The 25,169-nt window shown below is 37.3% G+C and overlaps 1 protein-coding gene across 9 annotated transcripts in view; it reads right to left on the bottom strand.

Moving 5' to 3' along the window:
* LAMA2 (laminin subunit alpha 2) overlaps nucleotides 1–25,169 on the bottom strand; it is a 401,748-nt gene that overhangs the window by 222,953 nt on the left and 153,626 nt on the right. For all 9 annotated transcript variants that reach the window (XM_072036025.1, XM_072036022.1, XM_072036019.1 and 6 more), the window contains 5 exons: nucleotides 16,418–16,597; nucleotides 14,054–14,143; nucleotides 11,641–11,758; nucleotides 9,788–9,966; nucleotides 8,338–8,437 (listed from right to left, as the gene is read on the bottom strand). In XM_072036025.1, coding sequence (XP_071892126.1) covers nucleotides 8,338–8,437; nucleotides 9,788–9,966; nucleotides 11,641–11,758; nucleotides 14,054–14,143; nucleotides 16,418–16,597 — 667 coding nt within the window. The remainder of the gene's footprint in view (nucleotides 1–8,337; nucleotides 8,438–9,787; nucleotides 9,967–11,640; nucleotides 11,759–14,053; nucleotides 14,144–16,417; nucleotides 16,598–25,169) is intronic.

Genomic DNA, 25,169 nt, shown 5'->3' on the forward strand with positions numbered 1-25,169 from the left:
AGGCAGGGAATAGTGTGGACTTATAAATCATGGCAATTTTTTCAGTTTTGTTTTTAAACTATTAGTTATGTTTCCTAAGGCTTTGTTTATCTCCTGCTACTGCTAAGTCAGCACTGAGCTGATACATTCAGGGCACAGTCCAAGGTAATTGTTAAGAGCTGTTTTGCAACTGCTAATGCCTAATTCAGAAATCAGTAAAATCAATGTATAAGTAAACTATTTTTTTTTTTCTCTGTTCTGCTTTTCATTTAATTTCTACAGAATTTTATCAGTTATTTTATTGCCCATCCACTGACTATCTTGAGATCTTTCTGAACATTTTGCAGTTCTTTCATTTTTCTGTGCTAAAAGATTTTGTACTTGCAAACTTTGTCACCTTCCTACTCGTCCCTTTTCCAGGTTAAATATGAATATTCTCAACACTTCATATTGATCATCACTGTGAAAATGGTCCATTTATTTTCTTAACCAAGTACTCATCCATGACAGAACCTTTCTTCCTCATTCTATTACACCTTCTTTCACAGTCTTTGGTGAAGGTCTTTGTCAAAACTTATTGAACATCAAAATCCAGTATTAAACAAAATAGATTTAGGTCTCGTGTTCATTGACTCCTTCAAACAGAGTAATAAGGCACACTGTCTTCTACAAAACAAACAAACAAACAAACAAACAAACAAAAAACCTGCTCTGGAGTTTAGCCCATTTTAGCTACAGGTTGTTAATCATATAAATCCTTTATTTTAGTTCTACTGATTTGTTTGATACAGAAATCAGACCTCTAAATTTTAGTTTCCTGGAACCCTCCACCATTCTTTTAGTAACTAGATAAACAGCTCATATTTATATAATATTAGCTTAGGTTTTAGAAAGTACTATAAATTATATATAACGCTTCAGCAACTTCATTTTTAATTCTGCCCCAAAGCCATGGATAAATATCATATATGCCTGATGAATTTTTATTATTATTCATTTATCAGTTTGCTCTGACACTGACACTTCTGAGACATTTATTCCAACTTGTACCCATGAACAAAGATGCTCAAGTGGGAAGTTCCCTGAGCTCTTCTATTCACTGATGGAAAGAATTCGTCTATGTCCATTTCTTTCTTGAGATCTCCAGTTATAATTGATTATACCTTAATCATATTTAACTATTACTGAATTTCAGTGTCTAGCAGTCTTTTCGATTCTGATTTATCTGAAGTTCTTCTTAGCAACATTTAAGCATTTAGCAAAGTATTCCTAATATTTTAACATGTGACTAAGTACATGACCTTACAGAATTTGTCACAATTTATGTCCTTTACTATTATCCCCTGTTGGATAATTATTATTTTATTTTTTTTTTTTCAGGGAGATTCTTTTTAGCATTTAAACTGATTTTTTTTTTTTTTTTCTAGTTTAGTTATGTTGCTTGCATCATTTAGAATTAGAAGAATGCATCTTCTCTGAGTGTCTAATAGGCAGGCTTGCCAGGCTAATGCTAAGAATCTTTGGATTGTTCTTTTTGATTTTATTTTTAAAAGATTCCTTGTTTTAATTAATTTGTTCTTTAGGGAGGCCTTTTCACTCCTACAAGGATGTAGAATTTGAAGGCTCTTCAAGAAACAAGTTTTAAAACTCATGCATAAATACAGAGTTGCTTCTCTTTTTACAGTTTCTCTAACTAGATTTTTGAAGAAGCAGTCACCTATAGGAGTTTAATATTACATTATTTGTTAATCTGTACAGTGATAAAATTCAGTCTGTCTTCTCTAACATTGTCAACTCTTTGATCTTCTGTAGCACATCATATTAACTGTCACCTTCTTGATCTATCCTAATTACATATGAAGCTTCAGTACATGAAGTCTGTTACTTACTATCACTAAACCATGTGCTCCATAGGTTTTGATGCCTATGGCCCAGATGCTTTCCAAATTTCCAAGTGACCCTCTCAGCTAGCCACTTTTTTTCAGTGTCCCATCAAGAACCTTCCTTTCTTCTCTTTTCTTTCTCTGCAACTCGGGAGAAGAGACCAGGATTGGAAACTCCGCTGTCACCTGCCCCCTTTCTTATGCAGTATGTACCATAGTTGACATTCATCTGTTAAGAGACTTCACATGCCACACCAGAGAGAGAGGAAACTGTGGAGACTTCTAGCAATCATATATTCTTCCAGCTCTTATACGACATGGTAAGTCCATATTTCTTGTTTGGCTCAGTGTCCTCTTTAATTTACAACACTATCATGCTGGCAGGATCTAGGCTCTCATTTCTACATAGCATGCAAATTCCTGTCAGTGTCTCCCTGTTTACTTTTTACCAAGCCTCTGTAGTGCTCATTATGTCAACAGGGTAATTACATTCTGATTTAGGGCAGGTGTTTCAGGTCTTTTTGTGGATGTTGTTTTAAAGAACTAACATTTCAGTAGAAGTACATCTTACGCTTTAGGTCTATTTCTTCATAGGCCTTGTTTGAATAGAGGTTTATTTGTTGAAGCTGTTCTTCTCTGTTTTCTACCTGAATATTATCATTTTCTGTCCTATCTTGGGGTGTACACAGACTTTAAAAGTTCATCCTAGAGGATGAGTCATCTTGAAATACAAGCTTTATCAATCAGTTTCCTCACAGCCTACCAGTCTACACAAAAATAAATTAATGCAAAAGCACGCATCAGATCCTTGAAAAAACTTGCAATCCAAAGTCTGGCCTTGGCATTCACAGTCCTGTTCAACAGTGTACATACCCCAAAAATAATCTCACGGAAGTCAGTGGGACTGCTTGCTAAGCAAAGCACTATGGAAGCCGAAATAAAGATCAAAATGTCTGAACCTTATTTATCATACAATGTCTGAGAAAGTTTTTCAGCAAAAATAAAGACCAGTCATTGGGATTATATTATACATAAAGAGGTAGCAGGGAAAAACTTCAGTACATGATAGCATCTAAATGATGAAAATCTGCAAGTTTCCAAACTTCACAGATCTTACAAGTACTTAAAAGACAATTAAAATAGCTATTTGTTAAAATACGGCCAATACATTTTAAAACAAGAGTATTGATTTACTGAGAAAGCCTAATTACTGGAGTCTAGAGTAGTTCAGAATGTATGGACTCCATCTTCACTTTTGAATGGACAACTGCAAGTGATCACAGTGTCAGCAGTGGTCAAATTTACCTATTATTATGACGGACTGAACATGGGTGGACAAGTTTGTTTTAGAATTCAGTGCATTCTTGCCTGTCAGTTACAAAACCTGGCAATGTTTTTATCAGTTTATTTTATCAATACCATAATTTGTAAACATACCATTGACTTATTGTTTCTAACATTTTCCCACATTACTCATGAAAATACCATATAATGTTGCTATGAAAGAACATTTGAAAAGCATTCTTTGGGACCAAAAATATACGATACAATTTAGAATAATAATCTTTCATTCTAGAATGATTGGTAAAATATATGAGGACAAAGTTATATTAAGCTAATCAAAATGGAAATTATAGATGTTTAAAATACAGAAATATTTCTTTTTCTCCAGAAACAATGTTTAGTCAATTATAAAGTGATTCCTTTATGCCCTTTCCTTATCTACCCAAGCCTGATGGAGCCTTTTAAATCCTCCCATTGCGCTTCATCTATATATGATACTTGTTACAAAGCTCCATTTTAATTGTTATGTACCTACAGTATTGAAACACATAGAGAATGTACAGCTTTTATCTTTACTTTCATTGAGAATTGTTCACAGCGACTTTATATCCCTGATGATTACCATATTTCCATTTTAGTTTAGGCATTTTAATGTTCCAGACTGGGTTGCTTACCAAACTTCTAAGAAATATATTCCCATCTTACACCAAGCAAACAATTTCTCCTTAAACAACCAGCCAGTAAACTCTGAGATCTATTTCAACCAGCTCAGTGTGTATTCATTCTGGTTCATAGGTGAATAAATAGATTTCCTCAGACAGATTGTTCTTTCCAGCCTTTCTTTTATAAAGGTTCCCTGGTGCTTCAAACCCCACTGTGGCTGAGGGTGAGGAGTATACAGAGTAAAAAGAATTTTATCAGGGTATTGCACATAAATTTGTTAGTATTAGAGAACACTCTAATTTGCTTAAAAGCAACAGGCCTCTAACCAATTTTAGACAAATGAACGGAGTGTCAGGAAGATCAGAACGAAGTGTCAGGATGTTACAGCCAGGACAGAAAAAAGATGAGTTTTAGTTTTGTGAAAATAATAATAACAACAATAATAATAACAACAACAATAATAGTAACTCGCTGATACTCAAGACTGGAAAATCTGCTGAGATATGAAACTTGTTTGGATGCCTGGAACTAGATGACCAGGACTGGCTGCTTGCCAATAAAGGTGAAAGGAGGAAAATTAGAGGGAGAGAATCAAATTCTGGATATTTTACTTTCAAGATGATGGTATGAAACATTCCTTGATTTATTAGAAAGACACAGTAAACTATCTTTAGATTAAATGGGTGGAAACAATAGAGAAAAAACTAGAAAGGAAAGAAGGGGTCCAAGCAGGAGCTTGATTCCCTTCCTAGAGACATATAGGAAAAGGAAGAGGCAAGAGAAGAATTTGCCAGCAACAAGACCAGAGGATAGAAAAGGCAGACAGAGATACATGAAACAAGGAGTTAAAGCAGAGTACCACAAAATTCTGGGTAAGATGTGTTGAATGTAACACATCTGCATGGATCTTGCTTGGAATTTGGAAGTACCACCCATCATCAAGCCAGTCAGATTTAGTAAGTATAAGCAGATGTGCAAAGCAAATATGAGGGGGTTTAGATCTGTTCATTACTCAGAGGCCAGAATAAGACATTCTGAAAGCTCCTAATGACACTGTTACTGACAACTAAACAAGATGGAAAAGCATCATTATCTTTTTGCTTCCTTATTCTCATTAAATGACAGGCTGAATGCCTGTCTATTAACTGTTTTTCAGCCGTCAGGCCCCTGCAGAATGACCCTTACAGTGGTTAGGACTGAAGGTGTGAAAAGAAAGGCTGTAACGGTAACAGACAGGAACCCAGAGACCAGACAGACTTGTTTAACACACAGGTGGGACACTGCATTTCTTTGAATTAATCCTTCTTCCATTTCAAAATTGTAGTTTCAGTATTATACAAAAGCACTGAATGTCTGTAGTGGAAAATGTTTGAATAAAAGTTGTCCTATTTAACAGTATAAGAGTTTGCTTTGTTTTGTGAAGCCTGCCATCTGTAACCTCTCCACTCTCTCCCACAGGTTTGATAGAGACATCAAACGGTCTTGCTGTGTTTTTCTACCTTTGGGATGCATCTCTAATCTGCTTCCATGGTCTTTCCTATCCATCTGTGTGACAAAATGTATGGGGTGCAGACTACAAGGCTTTGGCAGTGAGGAGGCTGCAGGGCCTCTGTGAGGTAGGGCTGGGGCTGTCCCATGCCAGACACAGCCAGTCCCAGCCCGCTCCAACAGCCCCACTGCTGTGCATGGCTGGGCCCAGCAGCCATTGGTGGGCACCTTTGGGAAGACTTTACTGAAGACTCACTAAAATGAGGCAGAGGAGTTGGGAATAAAGGAGTGTGGGTGAGCCTGGGGCACGGAGCTTTTTTTTTTTTTTTTTTTTTTTTATCTTTGTTCCTCACTACTCAAACCTACTTAAATTCACACAGAATTTCTAGGTTGGAAGAGACCTCAAGATCATCGAGTCCAACCTCTGACCTAACACGAACAGTCCCCACTAAACCATATCCCTAAGCTCTACATTTAAACGTCTTTTACAGACTTCCAGGGATAGTGACTCCACCACTTCCCTGGGCAGCCTGTTCCAGTGTCTAACAACCCTTTCAGTAAAAAAGTTCTTCCTAACATCTAACCTAAAACTCTCCTGGCGCAACTTAAGCCCATTCCCCCTCGTCCTGTCACCAGGCACGTGGGAGAACAGGCCAACCCCCACCTCACTACAGCCTCCTTTAAGGTACCTGTAGAGAGCAATAAGGTCGCCCCTGAGCCTCCTTTTCTCCAGGCTGAACAAACCCAGCTCCCTCAGCCACTCCTCGTAGGACTTGTTCTCCAGGCCCCTCACCAGCTTCTTCGCCCTTCTCTGGACCCGCTCAAGCACCTCGATGTCCTTCTTGTAGCAAGGGGCCCAAAACTGAACACAGTACTCGAGGTGCGGCCTTACCAGAGCGGAGTACAGGGGGACGATCACCTCCCTAGCCCTGCTGGCCACACTGTTTCTGATACAAGCCAGGATGCCATTGGCCTTCTTGGCCACCCAAGCACAATGCTGGCTCATATTCAGCCGACTGTCCACCATCACTCCCAGGTCCTTCTCCGCCTGGCAGCTCTCCAACCACTCATCTCCCAGCCTGTAGCTCTGCTTGGGGTTATTGCGCCCCAGGTGCAGGACCCGGCACTTGGCCTTGTTGAACTTCATGCAGTTGACCTCAGCCCATCGGTGCAGCCTATCCAGATCCTCCTGCAGAGCTTTCCTACCCTCGAGCAGATAGACACATGCGCATAGCTTGGTGTCATCTGCAAACTTTCTGAGGGTGCACTCAATGCCCTCGTCCAGATCATTGATGAAGATATTAAAGAGGACCGGACCCAGCACCGAGCCCTGGGAGACGCCACTAGTGAGTGGCCTCCAACTGGACTTGACTCCATTTACCACGACTCTTTGGGCCCGGCTATCTAGCCAGTTTCTAACCCAACAAAGCATGCGCCAGTCCAAGCCACAAGCAGCCAGTTTCTTGAGGAGAATGCTGTGGGAGATGGTGTCAAAAGCCTTGCTGAAGTCAAGGTAGACCACATCCACAGCCTTTCCCTCGTCCACCCAGCGCGTCACTTTGTCATAGAAGGAGATCAGGTTCGTCAAGCAGGATCTGCCTTCCATAAACCCATGTTGACTGGGCCTGATCACCTGCTTGCCCTGCAAGTGCAACATGGTGACTCTCAAGAGGATCTGCTCCATGAGCTTCCCTGGTACTGAGGTCAAACTGACAGGCCTGTAGTTTCCCGGGTCTGCCCTCCGGCCCTTCTTGTAGATGGGCGTCACATTTGCTAGCCACCAGTCAGCTGGGACCTCCCCCGATAGCCAGGACTGCTGATAAATGATGGATAGGGGCTTGGCCAGCTCCTCCACCAGTTCTCTCAGTACCCTTGGGTGGATCCCATCCGGCCCCATCGATTTGTGCACATCTAAGTGACGTAGCAGGTCACCAGCCAGTTCTTCATGGATAGTGAGGGCCACATCCTGCTCCCCATCCCCTTCCACCAGCTCAGGGTACTGGGTATCCAGAGAACAACTGGTATTGTCACTAAAGACTGAGGCAAAGAAGGCATTGAGCACCTCCGCCTTTTCCTCATCTCTTGTAACTAAGTTTCCCCCCGCATCCAGTAAAGGATGGAGATCCTCCTTAGTCCTCCTTTTTGTGTTGATGTATTTATAAAAACGTTTTTTGTTATCTTTAAAGGCAGTAGCCAGATTGAGCTCCAGATGAGCTTTGGCCTTCCTAATTTTGTCCCTGCACAGCCTCGCTACATCCTTATAGTCCTCCCTAGTGGCCTGCCCACTTTTCCAAAGATTATAAACCCTCTTTTTTCTCCTAAGCTCAAGCCACAGTTCTCTGTTGAGCCAGGCTGGTCTTCTTCCCCGCTGGCTCGTCTTTGGGCACATGGGGACAGACCGCTCCTGCGCCATTAGGATTTCCCTCTTGAACAGCACCCAGCCTTCCTGGACCCCTCTACCCTTCAGAACCGCCTCCCAAGGGACTCCACCAACTAGTGTCCTGAGCAGCCCAAAGTTAGTCCTCCGAAAGTTTGATTTGCAATTGTTTGATTGCAAAGCACAAGAAAGAAATTTATAATCTATTTTTTCAGCGCTATGGTTAAGAGCTTGTAATCCTACATGAATAAGATGGCACATAAATATGACACCTTTCAAGCAGATTTTTTCTAGGTTTCAAATGCAAATATGTATGGCAAAGAAAAGAGATGAAGTGATTATGATTGTACTAGCTTTAATCTCTACTGTAAAAGAATAAAGCTCTTTAAAGCCAAAATTCTCTAATATTCCATGGAGAAAACTCTCTCAAATGTACTCATGTTTACAAGCCATGAATATAAAGGAAGCCTCAGAAAATTTGGGAATATAATTTTTTTTTTTTTTTGCATGAGTAAACTTAAAAAATATCTCCTGTGATTCTTTTATTTTTTCTTTAAGAGATAGCACAGGGAAAGACAAATAAAATTCAGCTTTTCTTTGACCACTGCTGATTTATATTTTTATTATGACTGGTTTTATGTCATTATATTTTGGGGATCTTACCTCCTTCTGCATGTTTCTCATCTTTGACACAGTTTTCATGTAAAGACCCATTTGGATCACAGGAACAGGGCTGGCATGGATCTGGGCTATCTGGCAATACCTATAAAAACAGAGATATTACTAAACAAAGTCTTACCTTTAGAGTTTGTACTATAACAAAAATGGGATGGTTGCCTAACTCAGCTCATGCAGTCTAGATGTTACTATTCCATTTTAGATTTCTGTTAGAAACATATAAGTAATTTTGATACAATTGGGTTTTCACCTAAAACAAGTGAACAGGTAAATTGATAAAAATGGACTCTTGTATCATTAAAAGCAATAATTGTAATCAAGTAGATTTTAAACTGTCACTACCTAAAGTAACACCGGCAAACAGTTCAGTTTTTCTGGTCAACATCCTTCATAACTGAATTTAGTTAGTAACTAAACAAAAAGGAAAAGTGAAGAAAAGTGAACAATAGACAATGGAACAATTTCCTTTCATTCTTGAAAAGGTTATCACAGACAAAAATATCTAATACAAAACTGGGGATATAAACTAGAATCCTGCATAAACTACATATATCTATATACTCTACATATATTTTACAAACATAGAGATATAATCCCTATTAGTTGGATGGTAACCTGATTCAGATGAAAAAATCAAGAAAGTTCCCTGTTGCTGAAGAGATCACTCCTTTTCTACAAGCTCTAAGGCTAAAAAATCAGTGTATCAAGAAGAATGTAATTATTGTGATTTGCTGATGCTTTCTGTGTTTGAGGAGTGAAAAGCAATCAGACTAAAGGCCATGATTTACTCAACTGAAACTATACAGACAAATATCAGGAATTTAAGCACATACTAATAGTGTAGCTATTTAAAGCACAGGCACAGCCCATATTGTCAGTACAACTTAATATAATGTGCATCTTCTGACAGCTTCACTTTAGATGAAAATACAACCTTATATGCTGAAATAAAAAAATAATAAATATATATATATATATTGCACTAAAAATGAAAGGCATTCATGAGACACTATAGAATTTCAGTGTTTATTTATTACATTTAACAAATAAAATTTATAGACCCTCTTTCTCCAATATCAAATATCACAATATTTCTTTGATCATTCATAATACATCTTGGAATTCATTACTGAGGGAAAACTTCTGTTTACAAGACCACATCCCCCTTTAATTTCAACTGAAATATTAGCTGGAGGCCCTGACCTCAAGTACATTCCTTCATATCAACACAATTCAGTTTCATATTCTGTGAACATTAACTTTACAGATTTCCAGCTGTGAATAGGAACTACTTCACTGTCAGAATTAGAAGTTAACCTACATAAAATGGCAGTCCAAACTATGTCATCTCTTTTTAATAACTTAACTCTCCAAGCTGATGTGATGGCTTGAACACAAAGAATTACAGTGAAGTGACAACAGAACATGCATTTACCCCTTTAGGTCTGAAGTAACCGTCAACACAGGTTTCACAGTTTATGCCATCAGTGTGCCTTGTACAATTAACACACACTCCACCCCCAATGTATTCTCCATGAACATTCAAACTCTGATTTTTGTCTGCCACATTCTGATCATAGTAACATTCCTCAGTCTTCCCATGACAGTTGCATGCTAAAAGAGAAAGAACTGTATTAGCAAAGATTTTATGGCTGTTACTAATATATTAAAAACAATCTTTCACAGAATCAACAGTTTGTCATTTGTAGCATGTACAATGGAACGGGTAACACTTTCAAGCATTAATTCCCTACTTCAGCTACAAAAAGTCTAGTAACAAATGCAGCCTGGAGTTCTGTAGATTGATTTTTTTTCTTGATATTTTGTCTCAGATAGTATGGAAGTGGACACGTATAGTCTAGTTTTTTGTTTTTGTTTTTGTTTTTTTCTCTGTTTTATTTTCTTCTGAGTAAATTGATAGTCCAGAAACCTTTTGGTAGCACACACATATGGCTTATGAAACAGGAAATATAAAACACAAGAGGAATCGTAAGAAAAATAGCAGAATTGTGCATTAAATTAAAATATTTTCCTTGAAAGCTAAAAGATATCCTAAAAGCATTTGTTTTTCACATACGCATATAAGAACTGGGTCAGAACAAAAGAGATTCCCAGTCTTAAAACTATTTGAGAAGTTCAGATCTGAGCTCTTAGACTCTAGAGCCACATGTTAATCTTATAATCTGTTGCTGTGAAAATTCAATTTTTAATTTCCATATAAAGAGAAATTCAAAGCTTATCAGCATTGTAGGGAGTCATTCACCTGACATTTGAACCAGATCCCGTGAAACTATTTGCACCATGAAAGTACAACAATTCACTAAGGGTTTAACAGGGCATAATAAATGTCCCTTAAAAATGAAACATGAAAACAAATAGACCCTAGTTTGATTCCAGAGTGCATTCCAGTGCAGACAGTCTCCACAGAAACAAAGACCTCTGCAAACAGACTTTTCAGGACACAAATATGTACTTATTACTTTTAATATGAGGATATCTTTTTTGTTTTTAATTAAATTTTAACCACTCCTGGTAAGAATATAGCTGCAGAAAAGAATAAACATTTACATCTAATGAAGCCCTTATGTTTGAAAATATAAGCGATATATGACCTTCGGAAGTAAGGTGTTAACATTCAATTATAGCTATCCTTACTACAGTAAATCTGAAAAAGAAATTCCCACCCTGTGGGGATGGTGATATTTCAAGATATGTTTTCATTGCATGCTGGAAAACTGGATACATCTGTTTTTTATGGTTCTTTTTTTGATTGTTTTTGTTTGTTTGTTTGTTTTTCACTAAGAATATAAGAAACTCAAATCCCATTTTGATCATGTAAAATATTTTTTTTTCATTTAGGCTGCACATTAAACTATGTAAAAGTGCCTGGTTACATACAAAAAATCATATTGTTAAAGTTTAATATAATGAAAAAAATGTAAAAATATATATATACTTATATCAGAATTCAGTCCTATTACTTTATCAAAACAAAAGCAATATAAATATAACCATTAAAAAAGAAAGTCAAAAAAAAACTTTTTTAAACATACTACACCAAAAACAGCATGTTACACTGAAATATTCTGAGTTCAATAAAAGTACAATTCTACAGGTAAGTTTTCTATTGACTTTTTTGAGTCAGCCAGCCTAAATAAGCAAACAAGAACTGATTCATAAGCAAATGTGGTAAAAAAAAATAAAAAAAATTTGCAAAATCATTTAGGACTCAATTTCAGTTTTCTCCAGCAGCTACAGTAATCCTGTTGTGTCCTGCTTTCAACTTACGTTCACATTCATGCTTAACCAGGAAAGTCCCAGCATGCCAAGGTTTCTGATTGAAACCCGGACAACACCGATCACATGTCTCTCCACACGTGTTGTGCTCACACTGGCAGATGGATTTCTAATTTAAAAGAAAAACAAATATTTACAAAATGTGATGATTTGAAGACTCTGCCTGTGTACATAATCTGCATTCCAATTCAAATTATGAAAACATTAGCATTAAGAATGACTATACTCTGTAATTCCTTTGTTTACTCATTTTTACTCATTTATGTATTCTTTATCCACCTATTGAGAGGCAGAAGTGTGTGTTTAACCTTAATAGTTCCATTTTAAGAAAGCAGCCATGGCGCAAAAGAATTCGGCTACAGAATCTTGGGAGAATCCAAGAACATAGGAGAATCTTGGGAGAATCCAAGAACATAGGAGAATCTATTTCCAACTGACTGAAGCAGGGAGTAGGGAAGAATGAAAGTTCACCAACACAGCAAATAAGCCATAAGTGCTAATAGCTCTCAGATACAGCTTCACATTACAGGAAAACTGACCTGATAGCTAGCTTATGCTAGAAGGGGTGAGCCAATTGCTGCCCTTCCCTGAGATGCAGCAATCTGCAGCTGCAGGGTGAAATCAATTCTGTTGGCTGATCCCATAAAAATAGTCATCTTTTCTTTTACCTTTATTTTTTTACTGGAGGAGTCAACTCATCTTGTAACCTTCTAACTGCACAACTAAATTGTAGTTGTAGGGCAGCAGGAGGAGTTTTTAAACTAACAGGAGATGAGAGCAGGACCACCACCCTTTCAGTGGCATTTTGGTTCCTCAGAAGATTGCCTTAGTCCCAGCATGAAAATATTGCTATAGGCACGCATAAACTCTCTGAGCCACAGAAGAAGCATGGGAAAGAAAGAAACTGTAGGTTGGGGAAATTAAGAACACAAATTGCCTTCCCAATAGTCTTTCACTAGAGGGGATTCTCTGTGGTCCTCATGAGCCCACTCAAGGTCAATGCAGCCAGCTAACCTAGAGAGATTTCTATGGCTTACCACACAAAACATGGATTTTGCAAAACAAGGTGAAGTTAAGGAGTGCTTCAGAACAGCAAGGCAGTAAATTCATGCAAGTTTATTCTCTTCACTGGTAGAGGAAAAATTAATTGTGATAACAATTCAAGTCACAATGTTTTACAAGCCGGGCTTTGGCTTGTTTTAGTATGGCTCAGTCTAAACAGTATTCCTGGAGAGCTAAACCAAATACCCCAAATCTCTTAAGGCTTCAGTTGTTTCACTTATATTTTTCATACTTATTAGACAATACATATTTGTCACCTGCAAAACAAAACACCGCACTTGTCAAAATGTGTTTGTATCTAGTAGCCAAACTACATGAACTGAAGTCTACCTTCATCTCATAGCATTTATTTTCTGAGGTAGGCCCAGTTCTAACACATGGTAATGAAACAATGCTGATGTTTGATAAGTAAGACTATCTTAAACAACATTACATCTCTTGCTATGCAAATCATCACAGAAAAGGATTGGAAGGATTAAAGCAAGGAATTTGTAAAATTTTTACAAGGATCCACAGAAATTGCTTAGAACTGTAAATGTATTCTTTGTAAGATTTCTTTCATTTTTTTTTTAAATCAGTTCCTATGCAATTGCTTAATGTCATCAATCAAAAAAATATTTTTTTTTTGTTCTATAATACAAAGCTTCTACTTGAGTGACTAGCATAAGAAGAGATCCCACAGTATGGCACATCAGTAATAATTGTAGATTGCAAATTCTGTATTAGAGATGATGTGTGCATTCATATGTATAGATTTGTACCATCAATAACAAATTATATTTCTGTATTTCAATTATATTGGCTATGAGTTTATTAATGGTGTAAAAAGAAAGCTACATGTTTGGAATAAATTATAAATGGTTCATGATTTTCTAGACTAGCTTGATTGATCACTCAATTAATATTTCACACATAGTAAATGCACCATTCTAGAGCCATCATTTGTTTGCAAGTATTGATTAAATACTTGATGGCTATTTAGGAAACACCTTTATTAATACCAAAAAAGAATAATAAAAGCTGACTCTTAGTGCGCACCTCCACAGCTACATAACATTACCCAAATTTATGTTTTTCCTAGGAAACTTTGAATATGGTCTGAATTATCTGAAACCTATTTTTTTCATTTCAGAGAAAGCCTCTGCTGACATTGCATGAATGCTTATTCTTGTTGCCAGCACTATTACATCCTAGTACTGCTGTTCTTGTAGGTGAATGAGAGACAGAAATTATCAGAACTCTGGGAATATCAAGAATTTTTTTCACGTTCCACCTCGTGAATAAGGCACATTAAAGAAAAAAAAAAAAAAAGAAAGGAAGAAAAGAAAATAAAAATACATACATTGGTCACTGGATCAAGTGGACAAGCCTTTGCATGGCCTGAACATATGCACATGCCACCAACCGAGATATCTTTTATAGAATAGTAATACTGTAAGACAAAACAGAAATTGAATTGCTAAGTGGATTATAAAATGCAGGTGCCAAAGTACAGAATTCATTTCTGTTGACAAAACTGTCAGGTCCTCTTCTATTTCTGTTTTGATCTATCACAAATATAGCATAGAGTGTAATCCAAGCTATGTTTTGATCAACAGATTCAGGCTTAGTGAATGAAATAAATTGGCACAGTTCCATTTGTTTGAAGTCACAAGAGCCATGTCAATTTATACATAGCACACAACAAATATAAGCATAGAAAAAGCCTATATGTACACTGGATAATGAAAAGTCAAATGCCGTAGAATTTTCTCCCTTCAGAAGACATGAAAAGGAGGAGGCATGATGATGGTGAGAAGAGAAAGACGAGAATAAAAGCTCAGACAAGAACACCTTTGTTTACCTTAGCTGAGTAATATTTGAGCATTCTCTGGGCTATAAAAAGAATTGTTTTTCATTACTGGCCTTCTGAATGACTAACAATGATTTTTCTTTACTAAAATTTAAATAACATTTGACCTGCTCTTACATATGACTATTTCTAATTTTCTTTGGTGGGGATTAATACCCCTAACCAGGAAGAAGAATAGACAGGCATTTATAGTCATATATTATCACATCTTTGTAAAGTGAATCTTGTATGCCAACTTGTCCACCTTCATCTGATTTGGTGAGGGTCTAGTAACATCTTAACAATTTGCTAGTCAAAACAAACATATGCCATTTTCAAATTTTGCTTTCCTCCGTTCAGCCACTTTTTCAGTGTTAATATTGATATATTAACAAATATATCAAACAAAGCAGAAACTCACATAACTCATGATTCACATTTTACTATATAGAAAAGATATCATTTATGGCTACCTTTTGTTTCCTATTTTTTGGAATAGTGGCTTGTCTACTGTATTCTATAGGAAAAGCCAGGAAAGGATGGCAAGTTTCAATTGATCCTTGTTCCTTTGAAAATGTCTCTAAAAGGCTTCATGTTCTAAAAGACTTGCCATAAAGAAGCTATTTTTCTTTCTTGGTTTGAGAAATCTATGGATCATTCTGCACTAGCTTTTAATGAGTATATGGTGATGTTTAATATGTGAACTGGAATCTTAAATATTCCATTTTTGTGATTCTGCTCACTAGAATCAGATTATTAAATGTGTACTCTCACGTAAACATTGATTTCCATGATTAGTGAGGTGTGCAATAACTGCTCTCAACTGGAAGCATTTCTAGGTTTACAGTACAAAACAGAATGCCAAATTCCAAACTTTCAGAAATAGCCAGCACCCTATGTGTTTGGAGGAAGGGATGAAAACTAGAAAAGTGGAACAGAAGAAGCAAATTTTCTTCTTTACAGCTATCCACTGTTGATAAATTAAATATGTTAAATATGTTGATAAATAATTAAAGCTGAGAATAGCAGTAATCCTCCTTTATATGAGGACTTACTGTAGTGGCATTCAATTCTCCAAAAGAAAAATAAGATTAACAGACAAAAAAAAAAGTGAGCAGAAAGGAAAAATGTGGAAAGGTATGCATCCTGTACAACAGCTTTTAAGAATGCCTCAGAAAAGTCAGAGAAGAAAACAATAACAAAAACAAACAAACAAACAAAAACAATAATATGCAGCATTTGAGCAGCAGGATGACAGACGTATGGCATAGGAATAAAGTATGGATTGTGGAAAAACAGAGGTCAGGGTTGTGCATGCATAAGTAAAAGTGAAGAAGATGGATACAGTGTGAGTTTGAGTGCTGCATCTAATCTTTTAAGCTAAAATAGGATCTAAAATTTTACTGTTATCAACAGCCATATAACATTGCAAAAAGTGTTGTATTCAGGCACTACTGCGACTAATAGTACCATTACTAGAAATAACACTCAAAGAAAGTGTTCAAGGAATGTTAAAGGCAGCAAAGGATTGAACAGCAGAGGAGGCAAGAGGACATTATCTAAGAGAAGTCATTTGCCAATTACCCATATCAGAATAGTTATACTAAAAGGAGCTTATGTTAATAAACATGTTCTTTATGTTAATAACACCATTAAGTAGAAAATGTAAAACTGTGACTTCTGCTATAGAGAAGATAACAAAATGTTGTGAAGAGGAGGGAATCTGCTACTTATGACCACAACTTTGACAGATGACAAACAGCTACTCATCATCTTTCAAGATTTCCTATGCCAAGCATAGTTAAGTACAACATTTCTAAGTGAACTACACACGCATTTCTACACATGCATTTCTACTGTCATGCCAGAACTTACCCTCCTTGTAACAATGGGATCAATTTCATTGGGATCTTTGTGTGCAAACATCATTAAATCAGCATTTAGTGTCCGTATCCTCTGAAATCTCAGGCGAATAAAACGAGCAGAAGTGAACTCTAGTAAAGCACGTGAAGGATCATCAGCACTAGGCCGTCCATTGATTAGAGAAGTATGAATCTGAAGACAGAATTATTAAAGCAATAAGGAATTAGATTACAGTGATGCTGACATGATTATGTCAACAGATATCATTAAAGCCACTGTGTGAATGCATTTGAAAATGTAAAATACCTTCATCCTTTATAATGCAGGTCTCCCTACAAAAAGTTTTCCAACTTCCCACTGATCCCTTTTGAGCAAAGGAAAGTCATCACTACAGAAAAGAAAGTTAAAAAAAAAAAACAAAAAAAACCTGCACAAAACAACAAAGCCCTACTATAGTGTCCACGCTGCTGGCAAATCATTCCTCCTCTTCTAGCCTGAAATAAATATTTAAATATTTTCAGGTATTGAGCAACTGAAGGGCTCAAACATTTGGAGTTAAAGGAATGGATATTTGGAATGGGACTCAGAATTCAACAGGGATCAGTTTGCACATCTTAGAGAAGTTGTTATCAAAAGACTAGAACTAGGTGTTTTCTAAAGACAGGGTAACTTTTCATAGAATCATAGAATCATAGAATATCCTGAGTTGGAAGGGACCCTTAAGGATCATCAAGTCCAACTCTTGACACCGCACAGGTCTACCCAAAAGTTCAGACCATGTGACTAAGTGCACAGTCCAATCTCTTCTTAAATTCAGACAGGCTAATATAATAATATATTTAATATATTTAATATAATATAATTTTGAAATATTGAAAACAACAACAGCTGGATGAGATAAAATAATCATTTATTAGCATCTCCTCTTTCCCATCTGCAGTTTATCATTTCCTTTGAATCTTGTTCTCAGCAAATCGAAGTAATTTTCTGGGTTGCAACAGTTGTCACCTAGTCCCTAAGAAAAGCCTTTATCATCTCTGAAAATTCTGTTCAATATTTGTTTTTTCAAAGATCCTACCAATCTCTGCTTACACCATGGTTTCAGTAAAGATCGTCCCCCCTTTCTTTGCCTGTCCTATTGTAAACATTAGAAATTTGGATAAGTGTGCCCTGTGACTCTGGTCACAGCACCCAGGGCAAGGCAACAAAATCAGGCAATCTTCTTCCCCTCCAGCCAAGATGAACCCTTTCTAACTAACCATGGAATAACACACACTACCTGTTAATCAACAAAATAAAACAGATGGGCTGCTACAGAAACATTCTTGGAAAAAACCTATGAGAAGAAAAATGTCAGGTATAGCAAATATTGTTAATGAGCACCTAGGAGGAGGGAAGAAAGAAACCTTTAATTTTCCTGTATTTTGAAGTGTTAAATTTTAATTGGGACATTTTTATTATAGGCCAGCACACTGAAAGATGTTCTGATGTTGAGCCAAACATGCAGAACATTAGAATGAATAAGAGAATTTTTTATTATTTGTGATGGATATGTTGTGCACCTCACCTCAGTGCTCCGAGTGAAAGGTCAGGCTACCCAGCCATTTTCTATCATTGAACATGATCACATTGCCACTGTTTTAAGCAAACAGCTGCATTCAGAATGCCAGCTGGCACTCACTCAGCAGTGGCTACCTCACACTGAGGAGAGAAACAACAAATCTACTGCTCTCTGCAAAGCAGTAGCTCTTCCTTTCCTGAATTTTTTTTTTTTTTTTTTTTTTTTTTGCAGGACTGGATAGAAGGCTTATTGAACAGCTGTGGTCTTGCACTGGCTATGTGATACTATTAACTCACTTATTTTCACTACCAACAGGGTAACATTAAACCTCATCACATTCAGCATCCTGTTCCATTGTATCCACAGGTACACAAAATCACTCTGAGCCACGCTGCCAGGAGCAACTATCAGTCACATCCTGCCTGAATATGAATCAGCACCTCTAGGCTTCTGCCAGGTTATCTCCAGGAAGAAGTGATATTGCTGCCTCCTCCTGAGATCCTAACAGCACTCTCACTTCAAGCTCTGACTCGATTTCGCTCCTGACTACAAGTAATTAAATTAAAGGAGACAGAATAAAACACTATCAAAAAGACAGGGTACAAACAAATATTATACTAAAACCCTAACATGAATTAAGGAGGAGCTCCTGAATGAGAAACGTCTGGCTACAAGTTGGACAAAAGCACATGGTGAGCAAGACAGCCAACTGCTCAGGTCACCAGTGAAGCAAGAGAGGTAAACGTGTGGAAAGTAAACTTCAAAAGAACCATGGAGATTGTGGCAAAAGGGCCAATGGAAATTATTAGATCTTTCCTAAAGAACCAGAATTTAGTATGAACAGATGCCTAAAACTTCTCTGCATAACATTAATCTGTGGGCAAGGAAATCTTCCCCTCTCTCCTATTTTTTTTTTCTATATCATCACTCCCTTCTTTAAACAGGATCCAACAAATTTCTTTCTTACAGTTTGTTTGATACAAATCTGGGCTATGGCGTAAAACAGTAGAATACTAAAGACTGGACTTTGATATTTCTAGCCTGAGAGAAAGAAGAGGTACACCCAAAGTAGTGCTGCAAATATTCCGTTTCTCACCCTGTAATGGCAACAGCACCATGGCTTTAAGCAGCATGGAAGTCTGCCTATCTTGTCAAAATAGAGAGAAAATTTGTGTTGGGGAGAGGGAGAAAGATGCAAATAAAAACCCATATAATGTTCTAAGTACCAAGAGAGAATTAAGAATATGAATCACAGACACAGCTTGACCCCAAATGACACAGTTGACAAATAGCAGTCTCATATTTTGATTTATATTTTTAAAAGAGAGAGAGAACTAATTTAGTCTTAAGGCACTGTTGGGGAAAAAATCTTGGAGTAATAGTTTTACAAAATTAAAATATTTGCTTATTAGGGAAAAAAAGAGGCTTATTTTTCAAAATAGAATCACAGAACTGTAGGGGTTGGAAGGGACCTCGAAAGATCATCGGGTCCAACCCCCCTGCCAAAACAGGTTCCTCAGAGCAGGCTGCGCAGGTAGGTGTCCAGACAGGCCTTGAATATCTCCAGAGAAGGAGACTCCACAACCTCCCTAGGCAGCCTGCTCCAATGCTCCGTCACCCTCACCGTGAAGAAGTTCTTTCGCATGTCAGTGTGGAACTTCCTGTGCTCTAACTTGCAGCCATTGCCCCTTGTCCTATCCCCACAAACCACTGAGAAGGGGTTGGCTACATCCTTCTGTCCCCCACCCCTCAGATATTTATATACATTGAAGAGATCCCCTCTCAGTCTTCCTTTCTCCAGGCTGAACAGACCCAGGTCTCTCAGCCTTTCTTCATAGGGAAGATGCTCCAGGCCCCGTATCATCTTTGTGGCCCTCCTCTGGACTCTCTCCAGGAGATCCCTGTCTTTCTTGTACCGGGACACCCCCTTTTTACAAGGTGCCATGGATCAATCTATTTGGCATGGTGAAACTAACAAAGAAAAAAACCTTTCATTTATATTGTCTTTCAAGCTTGTGCTTAAATGTTTCACAATTTCATCTTAAAACAACAAATAATTTGTCATAATTTCTGAAATGCAGCTATGTCCTGCATGAAACGTGGCACATGTTCAAAAGTATACACCAAAATAACACTGAGATTAGGAAATTAAAACTGGATAGTTTTACCAAAATGAATCCAAAGGGAAATGTTTACACAGGCAAAATTAATTACTGTCTCTCCTACTCTCAACATCTGTGATGAAATCACTAATTTCTCCCTAGAAACACTTAGAATCAACTAAGAGTGTCCAGCTAAGTTGTTCCTACTTCTTGAAAAGAGAGGCAGGAAGAAACCAAGAGTACTTTGGAAACATCTGTCATTAATCAGAAATGGTCTAAATTTTAAATAACCTTTTTATTTTTTTTAAGGGTATGACTGTTTCACCATGAGACATCACTTAGTTTTTCAAGAGCTTACTTTCTCTCCTTACCTCCCAGAACAATCCTGCACCTATTTGTAAGATGCTGTTTGCACAATAGCAAGTTTGCAGTCAAGAAAATGACACGTCCCTTATTCTCAAAATGTTTTTGAATTAGATCTGAAAAATACTCCAGTGAACAAAGTTCTCGATAACTGTCTATTGTTATGTCATTCAGGCTCATCATAATATAGCTCTGAGTCCTGAAGAGACTAGTCTCATTTTCATACAGGCAACTAAGGCAGAGATGTCCTGCCCTAAATGTACATGTACTGCACCCAGGAATTCTACAGCCAGAGTCTACCAGGAAAGTATTAATACTTTAATCTACCCACTGGGCTGCTAATTTGGCTAATCCAAGTCCCCATGGAGGAACAATCCCAAATTTTGCTCAGATTTTATGAGCAGCTTTTATTTACTAATTCCAACATTGAGGTAATAACTGCTTTGAATTCTAAATAAAAGCAACATAGATTTCAACCCAAGAAATTTCTTCCCCAACCAGGAAATCTTCCAAGATTGAATTCCAACAAATTGGATCTTTGGGAAAACTGCACATTCCCTTCCAAAACATCTAAAAGTTACCATAACAAAAGACATACTCTCATTTTGTAAAATCATTTTGAACAGCACCTGATTTATCAACTAGTCAACAGATAGAACTAAAGCATGTTGTCCAGGACCAGGTCTCCACAAGTCTCTCTGGGCAACTTGTCCCAGTGCTTAGTCACCCTCACAGTAAAGAAGTGTTTCCCGATATTCAGATGGGATCTCCTGTGTTTTAGATTGTGTCCATTCTCACTGGACACCACTGAAAGGAGCGTGGCATCATCCTCTTTGCACCCTCCCTTCAGGTATCTATATACACTGATAAGATACCCCCTGAACTTTCTCTTCTCTAAACTGAAGTGTCCCAGCTCTCTCAGCCTTTATACATAGGTGCTCCAGGACCTTCATCATCTTTATAACCCTTCATTCTCTCTAGGATGTCCATATCTCTCTTGCATATGGGAGCCCAGAACCAGAGCCAGTGATTCAGGTGTGGACTTACCAGGGCTGAGTAGAGGGGGAGGGCCACCCCCCTTGGCCTGCTGGTAACACTTTGCCTAATGCAGCCTAGGACATGTTGCTGGCTCATGCTCAACTTGGTGTCCACCAGGACTCCCAGATCCCTTTCCAGTATGGAAAACAGCTGGGGTTCCTCCTCAGATGCAGGACCTTGTTGAAATTCATTAAATTCCTATGAACCCATTTATCCAGCTTGATGAGGTTGTCCCCACATGCCAGCACAATACTGACATATCAGTCACTCCCCCCCAGTTTTACGTCATCTGCAACCTTGCTGAGGGTACACTCTGTCATATCACCCAAATCATTAATGAAAATGTTAAACAGGATCAGACTCAAAATGGTATCTTTTTAATATATAAAAAACATGTCAAAGTTATTTTAGTTACCAAGTTATCTATCTTCTGGATTTGGTTTGGAATTAATTTTTCTAACAGTTATTGAAGAAAATGTATACCCCAGTTAAATGGAAAACCAGAAAAGCCATTTTATAACACCAAAGATTACCTAATTCAATTTCCTGTCTCCAAACAATGCTAGTAGAAACCTGTAAGGAAGCAATATAAGAAAGAGGGCATTTAAAGAGTGATTTTTCTGCTACACCATCTTCACTTCCTTTGACTGAACTGTCTAAATTCTTTTTATATTACACACCAAATCTGAGTCATAGAATTTAATCTCAACCGATTGTATTTTTCTCTGGTATTAGTCTACTCCCTTTTTCCACCATTATATTTTTCACCACTACAGACACTTGTCACTATAGGAGGAAATTTATTTCTTTATAAACAGAAGAATCTTCCTTTTAAACCTGGAACACAGATCATGAGTCATTTCTGTGAGAGTGTTCTATTTTTATATTTGATGAAATTGTGAATAGTTAATTTATTTTCATTTTTAAGCTTCAGTATGATAAGTTTTTCAGAGAACTGTTGAGAATGACTATAAGTTCTCTACTCTGAGGAGAATTTAGTCCAACATTAACCCATCAGCATTCATGTACAATTTTTTTTTTCTTACACTACCTTTATTTTATCAATACTACATTTCATATTTTTCTTTTAGTATCATACAACAAATTATCTTAAATTTTGCATTACCAGCAAATACTGCTATTATAGTTTTCTGATTTTCCAAATTGCCCATGAGTATGTTGAACAGCACAGACACTGCTATAGATATTCAAAATACTTCAGTGAATTAAAATCTATGTACTGTGTCAGAACCAAAAGGCCTAGCTAGCACAGTAGCCTGTGTCATACAATAGCCAAAACTACTGGACTGTATTAAGGATAGAACAAAGGCAAACATACCTAACACTTCCCCATGGACTGCCTGAGCCATTTATAATTTCCACACATTTGGTAAGCCTCAAGAAATTTCCATGAACTCAGTCTCAACTTAAATTCAGTTCATTTTTCAGAATCTATGTCCATTGTATAATAAGGATTTTCTCTAATTTACTTGTTGTAGGGGGAAAAAAACAACATCTTTTGATTGTTTTAAACCTGTCTCCTACTGACTTCACTTAATTCCTAGTTCTTCAGTTGTAACAAACAAATGTATCTTTCTACGAGCTCTATTCTTTATCAGATTTGTTTATTAGTAATTAGCTTGGCATTAGCATCAAGCTTCCAGATCTGTAGTTTCCTTGTATTCCTAAGCAAGGTTACTAAAAAAAAAATAATCCTGTTTAATATGACACCACCAGCTCTTCAGCTATTGAGCATGATTATAATTGATAAATTAAACAGTTACTGTTGTAATTCACTTATTTTAGCCCTGAGTTTCTTTCGCTATCCAATTTATCAAATATTTCTGCACTTCCTCAGTTTACAATTTAGTTTGCGAGTTCTACAATTCCTCTCCTGTAAATAATGTTTCCAATACTGAAACTCTCATGACAGTTTCTGTAGCAAAAACTGATTCAAATAATTAATTTAGCATTTCTGCAATGACCTTGTCTTCCTTGAATGCTCTTTGATCATCTTTCAGCCCACCAGTTCTGTGACAGACTTCTTGAATCTGATGTCTTTGAAAAAAGGTTTATTTCAACTTCATATTCAGTCACTCAAAACATTTTTTTTTTTCCCGTCTTTACTGTAGTTTAACATTTCATTTGCTGGAGCTTATTTTCCTATGTATTATCCTTGATTGGAGGAAAATACATAACTTTCATTCAGAGATGATGCTAGTTTACTTTTAATACCTTTTATCTTTCCATAGTTTATGGTTTAAACATACTGTAGGAGTTTTTGAACCATTCTGAAATGTAGCATGTAAATGCTCTGAGTGTGCATCAAGCAAACTAGGCTGCCTGGAAATTTTTTTAGCTGTTTGACCATCTTTTTTTTATTTTTAAATTGTACTTTTGTAGATTTTCTTCCCATGAAACATGACATTTTAAGAGTTTTCTGATTATTTTTACATAATAATTGTACAGCAGTTATCCTTATAACTGGGGTCTGTGCATTGTTGTGCAGTAAATCATAGATTCCTTTACTATCCACACCAAGAGAGGTCAGGTGTTTAAGAATCACTCTTTCACTTTTGATCCTGACAACTACACAGTCTGCCAAAAGGTTTCAGAAGACTTGTATTACAACTTCAGCCTTCCTTTGGTAAGACCCACTCAATTCCACACTTCAGTTTTGGAAGTTGCTGATATGGTGTCCCAATTTAGGTACTGAATTTTATTTAAAAGAGATCTCATATACTATTTTATTTCTGCTGACTTTCTAATTTTATTTTATACTATTCTTTAATCCATAGAGCCCATCTTCTACAAGCCAATTGGTCATTTGTGAGCAACTTGTTTCTGGCATGCCCGTTGTGTTGGTATCTTCAATTAAAAGCAGATATTGTGATACACTAGTCTATACTTAACTATGCTCCCAAATTATCTGTCTACTTAGCCTTTAACATGATGCTGAGAATACTTCAGAGAATCTCATTTTTACAATCTCTGACTTACTCTTTCCTTCTCAGCACTAGCAGCAATGCCTCTTTCTAACACCCTTCAAAGTGGTATTAATTAGCACAGCCAGTAGTTCTCAGCTGCTGGGCATGGACACTTTTGCAGATCATGGTGCTACACTGATGCATCTAGTCCTAGCTTCTGTAACAAAGATGTATGAGAGAAACTGAAGTATGTTCCAAACAGATGACTGTTGGACCATTTAACCATGTGACTAGAATTCTTATCTCAAAGTAAAATAATCACAGCCCTCTCAGTCTCTATTTGTAGGACAAATGCTCCAAACTCTTAATCTTCTTCCCAGCTATATGCTGAACTTGCTCCAAAATGTCCATGTCTCTCTTGTATATGGGAGCCCCAAATGGAACAGGTGTGCTGTCACCACTGATGAGCAGATGGGGAAGGATCATCCCTCAACCTGCTGGTGATGCTCCAACTAACACAACCCAGAACACCATTAGTTTCTTTGCCAACAGAGCACATTTTTGGCTCATGGTCAACTTGTTGTCCACCAGGACCCCAAGGTCCTTCTTTGCAAAGCTGCTTTGCAGCCATTCGGCCCCAGCCTCTATTGGTGCATGGGGCTGTTCCTCACCAAGCACAGGACTTTGCAATTCCCTTTGTTGAACTTCATGAGGTTCTTGTTAGCCCATTCCTCCAGCCTGTCCAGGCACCTCAGAATGGCAGCAAAACCATC

Source organism: Anas platyrhynchos, chromosome 3 (genome assembly GCF_047663525.1).
Source record: "Anas platyrhynchos isolate ZD024472 breed Pekin duck chromosome 3, IASCAAS_PekinDuck_T2T, whole genome shotgun sequence".
Lineage (NCBI taxonomy): Eukaryota > Metazoa > Chordata > Aves > Anseriformes > Anatidae > Anas > Anas platyrhynchos.